The sequence below is a fragment of the Poecile atricapillus genome, chromosome 1 (assembly GCF_030490865.1).
Source record: "Poecile atricapillus isolate bPoeAtr1 chromosome 1, bPoeAtr1.hap1, whole genome shotgun sequence".
Classification (NCBI taxonomy): domain Eukaryota; kingdom Metazoa; phylum Chordata; class Aves; order Passeriformes; family Paridae; genus Poecile; species Poecile atricapillus.
The window spans coordinates 120,966,189-120,980,629 of NC_081249.1; the positions used below are offsets into that span (position 1 = coordinate 120,966,189).

Sequence of the window (14,441 nt, forward strand, 5' to 3'; positions counted from 1 at the left end):
TAGCATGATGAACGGTGAAATCAAATGGCTCTGCCACTAGTTTATTGTGCATACTATTGGCATTTTTATTAGATTTGTGGTTATGGTCATCTCCCAGTACTTGATCTCAAACATTTGTGGTAGTTCTTCATGTAGTGGTACAACATGTATCATTAAGGAAACAATTTTGAAAACTTGAGTGAAAGAAACAAAATATTTTAGTGTGCTTTTGGGAGAGTTGGACTTCATTTAGTCTAAGTTCTTTGGCTAAAATATAAATAGTGGCTTTTTATCCTAATGTATTATTTTAAAAAAAATCCAAATAGTCTAAAATCCAGATTCAGTCTACAATGTCTGCAGATTGCCTGCACAATGCCTGATTCATGTTGGCACATTGACACAACAGATTTGTTGCCTGATTTGCTACATGTTTGTACATGGTTTTTATTCAGGCTTTATTTGCTGCCTCTTCAGAAGTCCTTGAAATATACACATTTTGACACTGACAAAAGAATTTATATACTTCATATTGAACAGCTCAGTATTAGTCATATGTTTTAAAACGAAAGACATAAATGAGCCTGATTTTTTTTTGGTTTTAGCAAAATCTTTGTTTTACTAACAGAATAACTTGTGGTGGGGCAGCTAAGCAAAGAATCAATCTATTATCCATGAGCAAGCAGCTTAAATGTGATCTATGTTAGGGTTTTATTTAGACAACAGGAGAAAAAGTGGTGAGCCCTGATTTGTAGTTGTTATGGCCCCATGATACAGACCAGGTCTCTGCTCTTCCTGCAGGAATTCCTTCCTAAGGGTTCTGAGGCAGCAGCCAGGTCAGTCATAACTCCTGTGCTCTACCCCTGCCTCTGTAATTCTTAGTGCAGAAACACACACGGGGTGTGTCTGACAGGGACAGCATCGTGTGTTCCAGTGCACTGCTGAAAATTCAGCCTCAAGGATTAAAAGAATATTATCTGGGAAAAACAGGTGAAATATGTACAGTTGTTACTTTTTTGTGAATAAAATTCTGAGTGTTGTAGTCACCCCTGGTGTCTCTAACAAACCTGCTGTGTCCTCACAGGGACCCCTGGGAGTCCTGTTTGTGTAACTCCTTGCTTGACAGCAGTTGATGCAGCTGGCTCAGAGTACAACATTTTGATACAGGATCTTGTAGGAAGAGAATCAGAAAGACTTCTTGTAAAAATTCAGATGCAGAGACAAAGAATTACCTTAAGTCCCTAATTTCAGGCCAAAGATCTCTTTTAAAATTGAGCCTGCCTTGTGGTCTTTGACATGTTGAATGTAGGCAGCTTTTTCATGGCACGATGATGTTGCAGCACCTTCATGTTAGTGCAGAGCAGTAACTCTGGGAAAAAACTCTACTACTTCTGTCTGCTCATCAAAGTGTTTGCTTAAAACTAAAACCAAGCCAAGAAATACAGAGGAGAAGCAGAGGAATATTGTGAATTACTTAAAAATTTGTTTGTTTTCTTTCTACAGTATTACATGTCACTTTAAAATGAAAATACTAGTAATTACATAGTGTCTATAAGTAGTAATTTTACTCTTTGCAAAAAGAATGCCCCCATATTTACAGGTTTTGCAGTTTGAGTATTCTCTTACAGATAAACTGGAGAGGAAATGCCTGTCTTTATTTTGCAGAAGGAAGCTCAAAGGATGGATGAGGACTTTAAAGCACAGGCACTTGACTCTACTCTTCCAAGTCCATCAGAGACTTTACTTTCCATTCGACTGTTAGACTTTAAAACAAGTTTATTGGAGGCAATAGAAGAGCTGCGTATAAGAAGGGTAAATTTGTTTATCTTGGATTTGGTCTTTGTCTTATTTCTGTCTCTCTGTAGGTAATCATGGAAAATGCTTCATTAGTGTGGCTAAACTTTATGCTCCATTTTAAATGATTCACCAACCAGGGTTTTGTTTAAAAATATAATGGGTTTAGGTATTGGGTGTATTACAAATTTCCCTGTAGACAGCACAAAGACAACAGGGTTATATGGGATTGAATTTGGTTTTTCTGTAACAGCATAAGAAGTTGCTAGAGTTGATAATCAGGCTATTGAGAAAATAAGCTATATTAGAATATTGTCTTTCATTATAGCTGTTCTCTTAAAGAGCAGCCTTTGATACAAAATGAAAAGAAAGAATCCAAGTATTTGCCAAGTCCCTAAGTCTTTCTCATCTCTTAACTGATTTGCCATTGCCCAGAAAAGTGGTGATTTGGGCTGTTTACTTGTGCTTTTCAGAATTACCTCTAAGGGCAAGGAGCTATATACCACTATAAACCACTTTATTTCACCATTTTTACATTGCTGAGCTATGAAGCTAGACCCCTACAATAATAGGGTATTGAGTATTGGGGGTGGAGGTGTTTTGTTTTTGAAATGAGCTGAATCATCTTGTAGTAGTACCAAGGTAAAATTGCTTCTGTACTGCTAAAGGCAGCTGGTTTATCTTGTAGGTAATTTTTCAGTTGTATTTTTCTGTGGTTACTGTTTCAGTTGTGTGTATGTAAACATTTTTGTCTATTTCTCCCCTTGGGGTTTCTGAACTGTTGTGTGTATTGAAAGACCTAAAGTGTATTTTTCTTCATCTGATGAATTTGACCTATTCAAAAGATGTGTATTATTACTTTTAAAATATTAGTATTGATGACATGCTTGATTTATGCTTATTTTGATCTAAGTGAAATGCTATAATCCTCTCTTTAAAAGCCCTAAACAAAAGACTGACTGCCATTAAGAAGAAAAAAAAAAAAGAAAAGCTGCATGATGCTACTTTCTTGGTGCATGGTGTGATCCCCCAGACCTGTGTTACAATAGTAGTGTTTAGTCTAGTCAAACTATTTTAGTATTAAAAGTAAAGACTGAATAATTTAGCTTTTATTATAATAATCAGAGTATACTTTTCTTTATAAGACCACTTAACTGAATTTACATGGTTAACTTGATGTTGCATTTTTAGTGCACTTGGTCAGAGCCTAAAGTGTTCATGGAGTGCCATGGAATTTCTTCTTTTGGTGCTCTTCTTTGGGTTTTTATGCCTGTTTTGTGTCTGCTATGCTACAAGAGTTTGTGACTGTGATTTTGTAAAAGCTGTCTCAGAAGGATGAGTAATTTTTTGCCTTAAAGTTGTTTCTAATTTCAAAATTGATGCAAATGCTAAGAGCCAATTTCACAGTTAAGACATGACCATGCCTTAGTTTCTACAATAGCTGTGCTTTCCTTTTTCCTAAATATATATATAGATATGTATATATTCACCTGTTAAGTTAGAAATTTAGGTAAAAATAGTAAGTATTTTAAAGACAGCCAACTTGAAATCTTAGAGTGTCCTTGAATGCATTTTTGATTGGTTTTGATTTAACAATCAATTCAGGGCTGATTACTTACTATGTTTGAAGTTTGAAATATAAAACATTACTATTTTGAAGAAGCAAGAGGTTTTGAATAATGTGGCTTGTGCCTAGTGGCATTAATTTTTATCTTTTTAAGTGGAATTTTGTATGGATGTTTTTGCTTTCAAATACCCCTAAAAAAACCCTTTCCCCATTTTAGCTATGAATTTCTTACAAATTCAGTCGACGTGAGGTTATTCTGAAAACTTTTAATCAGCCCTGAGAGAAAGGTAGTCCATAGACCAAAATACAGAGGTAACTCAGAGAAGAATTACAGTGCTTGTCTTGCACCATGCTTATTTTTCCATGGCCAAGAATGAAATACACAAACTTAAACTCCATCACCTGCTCCATCAGAAAGTGAAGTAAAAGTGAAAATTTTGCAGGTTTCTTACTACTTTTCCCACTTCCTTCCCAGGTTGCTTGTGAGGTTCAGTAGAGGGATAACCTGAGGGAGGCACCAGAGCCAGTACCATGGATTTTACTCTCAGTTTTGTCTTTGACCTCTGGCTTGGCCTCAGATGAGATTATTTTACCTCTATTTGCTTCTGTTTTTCTTCCTGTTCTTGGTCTTGCTTGTCACTTCACCAGGAGACTCTTTGGGACAGGACCTATTGTGTATTTTGAGTTTAATAAACTGCCTGGAATGGTTGGTTAAGCTGCAGTGTAAATTCAGATCAATAAAAATAAATTTGTGGATGAAATTATCTGTGTGAAGCTAATTAAAAGCAAACTCCTAAATTGTAATATTTTGAGAGATTTGTTGCAATCCTTACTCAGTGTCATCATACTGTAGTTAAACTCTCAAAAATAGTTTAGCAGAGTTGCTCAGAGGAAGGGACTGTTCATCTGTTTCATCTTCCAGAGGAAATCCCAATCATTGATAGCTCTGCAAGTTTATTCTAAATGATTATACTGTATAAGTGATACAGCTTCACTTTATTCCTTTGGCTATTCACAGGGTCTTTGTTCTCCATAGGAATTGACATAATATAAATATGTAAGTAATTAAAATCCACAAAAAAATTCTCTTTCCCCTTCCCTGCAGTGATTACTTCACACTCCAATAGTTACATGTCTTCTATTTTTTCCAGTTTAGCTTTCCCACTCATCAGGCAGTGACCAAGCCAGTGATTCTTTTGTGCTGGATATCCCCTTCACTTACTGCCATGTCTATCAGTTTTCTCTGCAGTCAACTGAATGTGTTTTCTTCCTGATAGACCTTTGACTGGATTTTATACATAAATGTAAATTAGTGTAATTATTATACAATGAAACAAGGAATTTTTTTTAGTAAAACGACAGAAGCAAGGAGCTGAGTATTGGGAAAAAAAAGTAATTTTGTGGATTTAAGACAATAAACAGCTCTGAAGTTTCAGAACTCATGACTGACATCCTGTGATGTTGTTTGAGCCAGCAAGCAGTGTGTTAAATGGTAATTTCTCTGTTGTGTTAAATGGTAATTTCTGTGTTAGTGAATAACGTGGCTTTTGATTAGGAGTTTTGATTAGGATTACTTGCAATTGGAGAGGAGAGTGTTGTGAGTATCAATGCAGGCCTCTCTAGGAATATATTTTGATATAAGAGATTTATTTAAATATAGGGTAATAATCGTAGCTATGCAGTGGAGTCAAGGAGACCAGCGAAAAATTTCTAAAGGAAATACAATGGTTGGTAAAATATTTCTGTGTCTCTGCATTTGAAAAAGGAAAGTTTTTGAGAATAGATTCCGATTGTAGGTTGTTGTTATTTGTTGTTAACTGTCATAACTATGAAAATCCAACAGTGTTTTATCAGGAACTAAAATTACAATAATGCTGCTATAAATACCTTTCTTTCCTTTAACATTTGTCCTGGAAACAAGGCTTAAGAGCAATATCCATGAGATCCATTAAAAATTGTACTGGTCTGCTTTGCTCATGAAGGAATTTCTAATTATAGTATGAAACAATCAGAAATTGTAGTTTCTGTGAGTACTGTTTGACCTGCATGAAAATTGGATGTGCAATTTTGTAGGAGGGATACTGTAAGTTCAAAAAAAGATAATAAAAGTACCTAGCAGCAGTTTTGGCTGCTTGGACATGAGCCAGCTGTACTCTGTTCCTAAATCTGTTCAGGGTCAAGAATCGAGGGGGCTTGACCAATCCACAGCCCATCTTGTAAAACTACAGCCTGAAGCAAACACTTTAAAGAAGGCTTGACACTTTTGAAAGGTTATAACGAGTAAATAAACCATCAAATTACTCCTCTTTTATTGTTATGGTAGTCTTTTTTTATAAAAACACTTAAATCCATGTAGTCCTAAGGCATCTAATAAAAAATGAACACTTTTAAGGTTTTGTGGGGTTTTGATCCCTCATCAGAGTTATATACAATATCATTCTCCTAAGTATAACAAAAATGTTTTTGTCTTATTAAACAGCTGATAGAACTTCTAAAAAAAAAAAAAAAATGTGCTTCACACAAGTTTCAAAAGCTTTCAATTCCAAATGAGTAAACTATAAATGTCCTTTGGAAGATGTAAAAATGATGGATAAGGTTTATAACTGTTAGTGATTTCACATGAGAACATTTTTATCATGTAATTGCCATTCTCAGTTTAAGTATTTATGATGTTTATTTTTTTCAACAGTAGTTACATACATGCACATTTTTGATAGCTTCCAGATACACCTTGATAATTTGGGAGTAAGTTGGAGGAGTGTTGTTCACACAGAACTTTTGTTCTTATCCTCTTAAGTATTCACAGCAAAGGGTCGCTTAAAATGGAATTTAATCCCATTTTCTTACAATTTTGAGCAAAACTTCTCGTAATAATATATCATTTGTTGCTAAATGATATAGAATTTAGCCAGAAATGGCTAAAGATTACAGCTTTTTAAAAGCTCCAAGCCAATCTATTTGGTTTTATCACCCCAGGGAAATTAGGGGGGTGTATTTTCCTTCAGTACTTATAGAATAGAAAAAAAAATTGTCATTGCAACTGTGCAGCAGTATTTGTTAAAGCAGAACTGGGAATCATTGATAACCTTTCAAGTTCTCTTTTTTTTTTTTTTAGCATAAGTCATATGAAATCTTTAGGTTTCTTCTCCGTCTGTATTCTACCAGTACAAGTCAGAGAATCAAAAGCTAAAGAACTTTACTGTAGTTCTCTGTGAGCCAAATTTTAATTTTAAAATTCAATTTAAATTTAAATTTTAAATGCCAGTTTGGTATTTTATATGTAAAATTCACATGAGTGCTGAGGCATATATTTAGAACCTGCAAGAATATCTTGAAATGTTTGGGAGTAGCTTCCTATGGAAAGAAGTGTGGTTCTCTCCATATGTGTGCCTGTAAACTCTAAAGGAATTCAGTTTTGACCCTAAAACCTTATAAAAGATATCAATATCAAAAAGCTATTTTGAATCACTTGGGACATATTTTGCTCTTTTGTTTCTATTGATAAATAGTGGGACTATGAATCAAATATTGTACTAAGTGAGAAAGGGTTGCAAAAGTCTTCAAAACTGTTTTGCATCAATTATTGAAGTGTTGTAAATATCCTTGAATCTGAAACTTGGAACCCTTATTCATATTTGGCTTCAGAAAGAATTGCATTTTTAAAGATGCAGTATATTTTATAGCCAAAAAAACTTGTTACCTCCTTCACTTGGGAAGGAGAAAGAGCCTCCATTTGCTCTTTCAGTGTGTCAGGGAAGGTTTTGCTTCATCCAGAGGTGGGATCTTTTTAGTCTCATGGCAAATAACAGTTGTTCATGGTATTGCAATTCAGTAGAATTTTACTTAAACCCCAGTATTAAGAGAATGATCCTTTTGAGGCCTCGTTTTATTTTTCATTAGAGAGATCCATGGTCTTTTTTCCCACATTTTGACTGTTTCCTAAAGGTTCCACCCAATTTTTGAGGGGTGAGTCACTTCGACAGTACTTGAATTTTTCAGCAATTAAAATTGCAAGATTTAAACTATAGTGAAATTTAACTTAAAGATTAAATTTTAAATTTTAAATTAGATTAAATTTTAAGATTAAATTTTAAACTTAAAGCATAAATTTGCACATAATATATCAAAATGCACAGTTCAAGTATTGGGAGTATTCTTTTACCCTCACACAGTCAATTTGGCCCTTGCTGGAGTGTGTCCAACTCAAGACCTCAGTAAATGTTATTAATGCAACGATTCATCAAAGAGAAGTCAGGTTTGCCTTTAGTGGTCACTTTTCCAAGCTGGTTATCAGTGTGCAGAGCAAAGGCAGGTTAATTCCTATTGGGAAAATTTAACTTTAATACCAGAATGTTTCAGGAAAATTCTCATAAATATTTAACAAATGTGATTATCAGAAGGTAACTCTCATTTATTGTCAAAAGTTTGATTCTTGACTAAGTGCTTCTGCAAGAACAAGAACTGCAAGAAACCTTCCTTCTATTAGTACCTGTTGTGGATCATGGAGGAAATTTTGGACTTCAGCAATGGACTTCTCTGATTTTCTGGTAGCTCATCTTATCAGAAATATGTGTTGATTACCCATGATTCTGTTTCAATTTATTTGGTAGGTCAGAAGGCTTCTTGGCACAGAAGATAATGATAAATATTTCACTTTTTCCATAATAACAGCGGTAATTGCTGACACAAACTTTCCAGTAGTCCTAGGAAATGTCACGAAGAATAAAGATTCAAATGCTTTGAGCTGAATATTTAAGATGTCCCAAAGATTCTGAGTCATTAATTATGATTATCTGTATCATTGACTAAAATGGATACATGAAGCACTTTTGCATCTCACCGAATTTCTCTTCATCTCAGGGTTTTGACTTTTTTTTTATGTTTGTTTTTAACTAGGAAACAGAAACTAATTATGAAGACCAAATAAATAAAATTGTTATAGAGAAACAAGAAGTTGAATGGCAGAAGGTAACTTTCCTGCATGCTTTTAGTGTTTTACCAGCTGAGATTTAATTTTAATATGTTAATATAAATTGCAATTTATTACAATTCCTTTTTTTAGAGCTATTTTTATTTCAGTAGTAATATGTGCTAGCCAGTAGCTTATTATTTAGTCATGAACATCTGTAGCTTTTATTTTGATTTGGATTGTGCCCAGCTTAGAAATGTTTTTTACAAGAGAATATAATAATATTTGGCATGACTTGGCAATCTTCAGTCAAAAGAGATGGAAATACTGAAGCAAGACGACATTTAGCTGAGTATGAGGCATGTTGGCACATCAGTGTGGGGGTAGCTGTGTAACAGCTTCTCTGTATTGTGCTTGGCTTTGGCAAGTGCAAATATTAGTGCAGAAAACAACTTCACTTGCAATCTTTTGGAAAGGGTAATTTTTCCAAAAAGTTATTTTGAACATTAGCTTGTGTGTTACCCATACTCAGAAGTAGTTTGTCTGCTTTTGACTGTTGAGAATGAAGTATTCAGCAACATAAGTCTAACATTCTTCTTAGAGTTAGGGCTCCTGAGGTTATGCTTTCCTAGGAAATGCATTCCCTTCTTTAATACAATCAAACCTATGACCCCTGTCACAAGGGCACAAGATAAAAGGCTTCACTCCGTATATTTTACGACCCCAGAAAAAACAATAATTTCATCTCTATCCTTGATCTTGGGATATTTAACATCTTAGTTGTAAAGGAAGGCTATTTCATCTTGGAGTTCATCCTAACCATCTTAAATTAATAATCCTAACTCTGTGCTTTTCTTTCTTGAAAGATATATATGTGCACACAGAAACAGGAAATGTTTTATATTTGTAAAAGCAAGAGTGCTTTCCATTTGTAACCCTTCTTTGCTTTTCTTAACCTAGCATTGCAGTGCTTAATATTCTGGGTTCAAAAGGGAGAATTTCCACCATTCTAAGACCTTAACAGCAATTTAATTTACCACTCATAAAAGGATGGGACTTATAGGTAGTGAGGCAAACTCTACTTTGCACTTAACATTGGCACGTGACAGAGCTGATGTAAACAATGAGTGGTAGAATTTGGGAACTTCATGTGAGGAAATATTCTGGAACTTCAAAGGAACAAGCTAATATGAATTTCCAGTCCTGAAGATTTCAGTAAGATGAAAATTCTAAGTATGACATTTAAATTGAATTTGTGACCTGATTGTTTCTGGATGCAGGATCATATTGACCACAGCAGTAGTTCAATAAGCAGACATCTTCCTCTGGCTTGTCAAAGGTTCTGTTTTACCATTTCCTTCATAGATGTCCCTTTCAGTCAACATTTCTGTCATTCATTTTAATTTACCTTAAATTTAACAAACTAGTTTGAAATAAAGACATTACCTCAGCTAAGCTATATTACAATTTGTCTGCATTTTATAAATATACTGCTGCTGTTCTTGAAAAAAATACACTCAAGCAGGGAAAACAGAATAACTGGAGAAGATATTATTTTAAATCTAGTGGCTGTACTAGATTTTGTTCATATTTAAAAAAAAAAACCCTGCTTTTTTCTTCAGTCTCCCTGCACCACACATACATGGCATATATGGCAGATTTCTTCCAAGCCTGAATTTCTGGCAGAGATAATATAATCATTTTATCTGTTAGTCTTGTATGCAAGGCTTGTTAGAAAATGAGTATTTGTAGACACTCCCCTGTCTTTTTGAAAGTAAAATACCTCACTTGAATATACAGTACAAGAAAGTGGTATGTTATAAAGAGTTCAGGGGTTTTTTCCATTACATCTATGATAAAGTTGCATAAAGGATTATTGTTCAATGAAACCAGACTGATATCTACATAATTCATTCCATGATATTGGCTTGAATTCTTGTATTTTATAGTGCCATCTTAATTTGGTAGTGCTGTGGATATAAAATTTTATTCCTGTGGTGAGCAGGAGTACTGCAGTGGGAATAGTTGATTTGCTGTCCCTGCAGTCCTGCCTGTGCCTCACTGGTGCTGTCACACCCCTGGAGAACCTGTCCTGGGACACAGGGCTAAGGGACAACCCGAGGAAAACATTTCTCAAGACTTTTATGTGCTTCTGGATGTTCATTTATGTACTGTGCATTGTTTGTTACACACAAATCAAAACTTTCTCTGCTCATCTGATGATGAGTTAATATGTAAATGGATATGGAGCACCCTATCTCCATGGATTCTTGTCTTCTATCAAAAGGCAACAGCCTCTCCCTTGTACAGTGTGAAAGCAACACCACCTTGCTGGAGAAAACAGCAATTTTGGAATGGACTTTATGCTTAAAACCTCTCAATTTCTATTAAGGCAGAAGAAGAAATTTGACCCCTTGTGTGTGAAACAGATTTTCAATTTATTTTCTTCCATTCATTCTTTTTAATAGTCTCAATTTATATTTATTTTTGTGTGGTCATTACTGGATCTTTTCTTGCTTCACACTAATATTTCTAAGCTAACCACCTATATTTTGAGATAGCTGTTCAAGGACAGAGCCTCTTAACTATCTTTACCTAATGTATTTCAGTGTTTAGAACTGAAAAAACCTGGTCTTCCATATCTACCTTCCATGGTAAAGGTGAAGTATCTTATAGAGAAGCATGATGCTTAAAGATGCTGGAGATTTCCAACTTGTAGAGTGTTGTGTTAGCCTATGAGATTATGATATTAAATAATACCACAAAAGAAAATACATCTTCAGTCATTTGTTTTATGGATGAGAGTAAAGCCAGGTAGGAGGGTAATAAAAATCTCATACTATTGCCTTAAACTTAGTCTTTTCTGCTGGTCTTCAGCTCTTTCAGGTAGCTTGTTAAATGACTAAGATTTAACTATAAGCAGAATAACAGGTAGTTATTTTTAGATGGGATTCTATTTTTAATGAATAATAAAATTCTATTGTAACTATCTGGACCAGTGTGAAGGTGCTGTCTTAAGAGGACAGTGGATGTGGATTGTTTCTGCAGGCTGATGGGATGGGTAGGAGTTCTTGCAGAAGGCCTAACAAAAGGTATTCCAGAGAGGAGAATTGTTACCTGTTAAGATAAAAGCTGCTACCAAAAAGACAATTACCAGTTAAAAAAAATGTGTCTTTTTAGTCAGTTGTGTCTTTATAAAAATATTTAACAGTAAGTCAGCCTTTTCATGAAATACTTTATATAGGATTTTCTCTAAGATAGTATTTAACTCACACTTTTGTTATTTCACATGAGCAGGAAACTCTGCAGCATCAGATTGACACGCTGCAACAACAAAACAAAGAAGCTATGGCAGCTTTTAAAAAACAGGTAACAAAATGAAGCCTTTGGCTTTGACTGCAGGATTTTAAAATACGATGGCATCATAGCAAGTTACCAGTTAGTATGAAAATATTTTTCTAGTGCTAGAAAATGTTAGAATATACAGCTCAAAAAAAAAAATAAATTTTCCTTTCTTCTGGCCATAGCATTCTGCTTGTATGTTGGCAGCTCTTTACAGATGCCACTCTTTCTGGCATTTTTAATTTTTGTATTTCAAAAACCTCCTAGGGAAAATAATGCTTTTTCTAATACTTTCCTTATTCTGTTTTGCTTTGTTTGGTTTTTCCCTCTAATTTAGCATGACCTTTGCAAGGGTAGATTCATAAACCTTGGTAAAAGATCTGCCACACAAATTACCCTGCTCAACGTTTGAAAGTGTGTTTCACTCTTGCATTTTATTCTCCATATTAAAGTGAGCAAACACAAGTGCTGAGAGACCTTGCAGAGAACATTCATAGGAACTGAAACTGTTGCCCATGCTGATGAAGAATTTGTCATTAATGCTGTATCACAATCATGTCACACAAAAAAGAAACCATCAAGCAATTAGGTTTCTTCCTTGAAAAAATAATTTGAGAATCACAAAGTTCTCTTTGTAACTCTACAGTTTCTATAGTTTATAAAAAAGCAGGAGCTATACTATGCAGGTTAATATAACCATATTGTTGTGTTAAATTGCATGAATGAAATTATTGCCATGTGCTGTTCTGATTTGTCTGTTTTGTATTTTTATGTGACTGACAACCAAGTTACAGGCAAGGTTGTTTGCCATGGAAGAAGAAAAGGTACTCTACAATTATTTGCTGTTTGTCATCCAAAGAGGAACATAAGCAAATGATAATGATATCAAACTTGCCAAACACTTCCTAAGTATAAACTAAGTATATTACACTTACATTATGTTTCTTGCCTTTGCAAAAGAAATGTCTTAATAATTTTGTTATTTCTGGTTTTTTGTTCATAGACTGTAGAACTTGTGAAGTGTCACTGCTTATGCTAAAAGTCAGTTGAGGAAAGAGTATTTTTTGATAGCTCCATATTGCAGCTATACAAAATTTATTCTAGAGGATTGGGATAAATTGGGATAATTGGCCTTTACAAGTAGTACTGAAAAATAACATTTCTAACTACCTTAGAGAAATCAGATTTTAATAGGGATTTTGTTGATTTAGCTGGGCTGGTTTCCTAAAGTAATTGACCTAAACTGAAATAAGATAAATTTTGGCCTGAATTTATGTGGATTTTGTTAGCTACATAAGTCTTTATACCAGGCTCAATGCTCAATTCCTCCTCTGAATGAAGGATTTACATTTGCTGTACAATGAACCTGTTTCAAACAGTGAAGTCAGTGAATGTCTGCATGTGGCCTCAATTGTTTAATTTAAATTTCCCAGTGGTTTAGAGCAGATGAATATGCTGGATGTGGCATAAGAACTTGCACAGAAATTTGCAAATTGGTTAAATGGCTTGAAAGTGTATCAAAGTAAACTCTATATTTGCAGCATTGATATTTATTTTATGTTTATTTTTCATTTTCTGGTTGAGTAATTTTCTTGATTGGAGTCTGGAGGTTTTTTGTTAAGACAATTCATTTGTTCACACATACCCATTTATTACTCTCTGATTTGTATTTTCAATAACAGCTTCAGAATTAAATTGTATGCTGATTAATTTTTCCTTCTATTTGCATTGAATTGAATAGTACTTCCAGTACTTTATACCAAAGTAACTGAAAGAGTAAATTAAAGTCAAGACAGAGTTGAAAGACCAACTTTTGCACCAATTTAGATTATATGTACTATGAGTGATCAGGATGGTTTTGGAAGATTGCAGAGCCAAAACTATGTTGGAAGTGACTGGAACATGCAGGGGTGGTTGAATGGGTGTATTTGTGTTTTCTGGCATATTCCCTGGTATTTAAATTCTGGTCTGCATTGGATTGACTTCAGCCAGTGATTCTTATCAGATTTAATTTACTGAAGTCCTTTGACTTTCTCATGCACAAGTTCTATATGTTTGTCTATATATGCATTCACATACATTCGTATGCATATACATATATATATATAGATATAAAATGTTCTTGCATGTATTTAGTGATTCTAGCAGCAGCAGGTTACAGTTCACTCTTTGTGGACTGGGAAAACTAAGCAGGTTTTTTCTATGAAGATCCTGCTACTGCAGATAAGAAAATGGATTTACCTGATACATTCTGTTTTAAAATTTAGTATCTTTGTTCTAAATAATGGATTAGTTCTGCATTTATCAGGCTTGTCTCTCCCAGAACAGCCAGTTTTAAGAGTTGATGAATAGAGTCATAAGTGGTGAAAAGATACTATTGTGTTTTCCCTTTTTATAGCAATATATACCTACACATTAAAATTATGTAGCTGAATTATTCACCAAATGAGTTGTTCTGTCATAGTGGAGTAACACTTTATTTTTGTAACATTCTTTTTGATAAATTCTTATTGTAAATGCATTTATTCTGCCCAAATCCTGAAGTACAGCTTTTGTTGAAAGGGAAAATACCAGCTTGCTGCAGAAACAAGAGAAAAAGAAATTGATGGACTGAAAGAAACATTAAAAGCATTACAGGTGAACTATTGCTTCTGTAAAATAACATTTCTTGGAATGCAAGTGTTTTGGTTTTAGGTTTTTTACTAGTAAGAAAATTGTTGGTTTTAAGAGGATCTTTAAGGCTTTATTGTTTAGCCTTTCTAGGACACCTCCTTGTCTAGGACACCTTTAATCCTTTAGGACACTTTGTAACTCTGAGTTTCTGTTCCAGTCTTCAGTGTCAAGACTACTTTA

General features: G+C 34.3%; 1 protein-coding gene across 1 annotated transcript in view; it reads left to right on the forward strand.

Annotated features, from left to right (window-relative positions):
• Nucleotides 1-14,441, forward strand: part of CCDC73 (coiled-coil domain containing 73) — a 90,643-nt gene that overhangs the window by 41,099 nt on the left and 35,103 nt on the right. Inside the window, 5 exon segments of the mRNA XM_058829317.1 lie at nucleotides 1,642-1,788; nucleotides 8,234-8,305; nucleotides 11,544-11,615; nucleotides 12,377-12,412; nucleotides 14,151-14,225. Coding sequence (XP_058685300.1) covers nucleotides 1,642-1,788; nucleotides 8,234-8,305; nucleotides 11,544-11,615; nucleotides 12,377-12,412; nucleotides 14,151-14,225 — 402 coding nt within the window.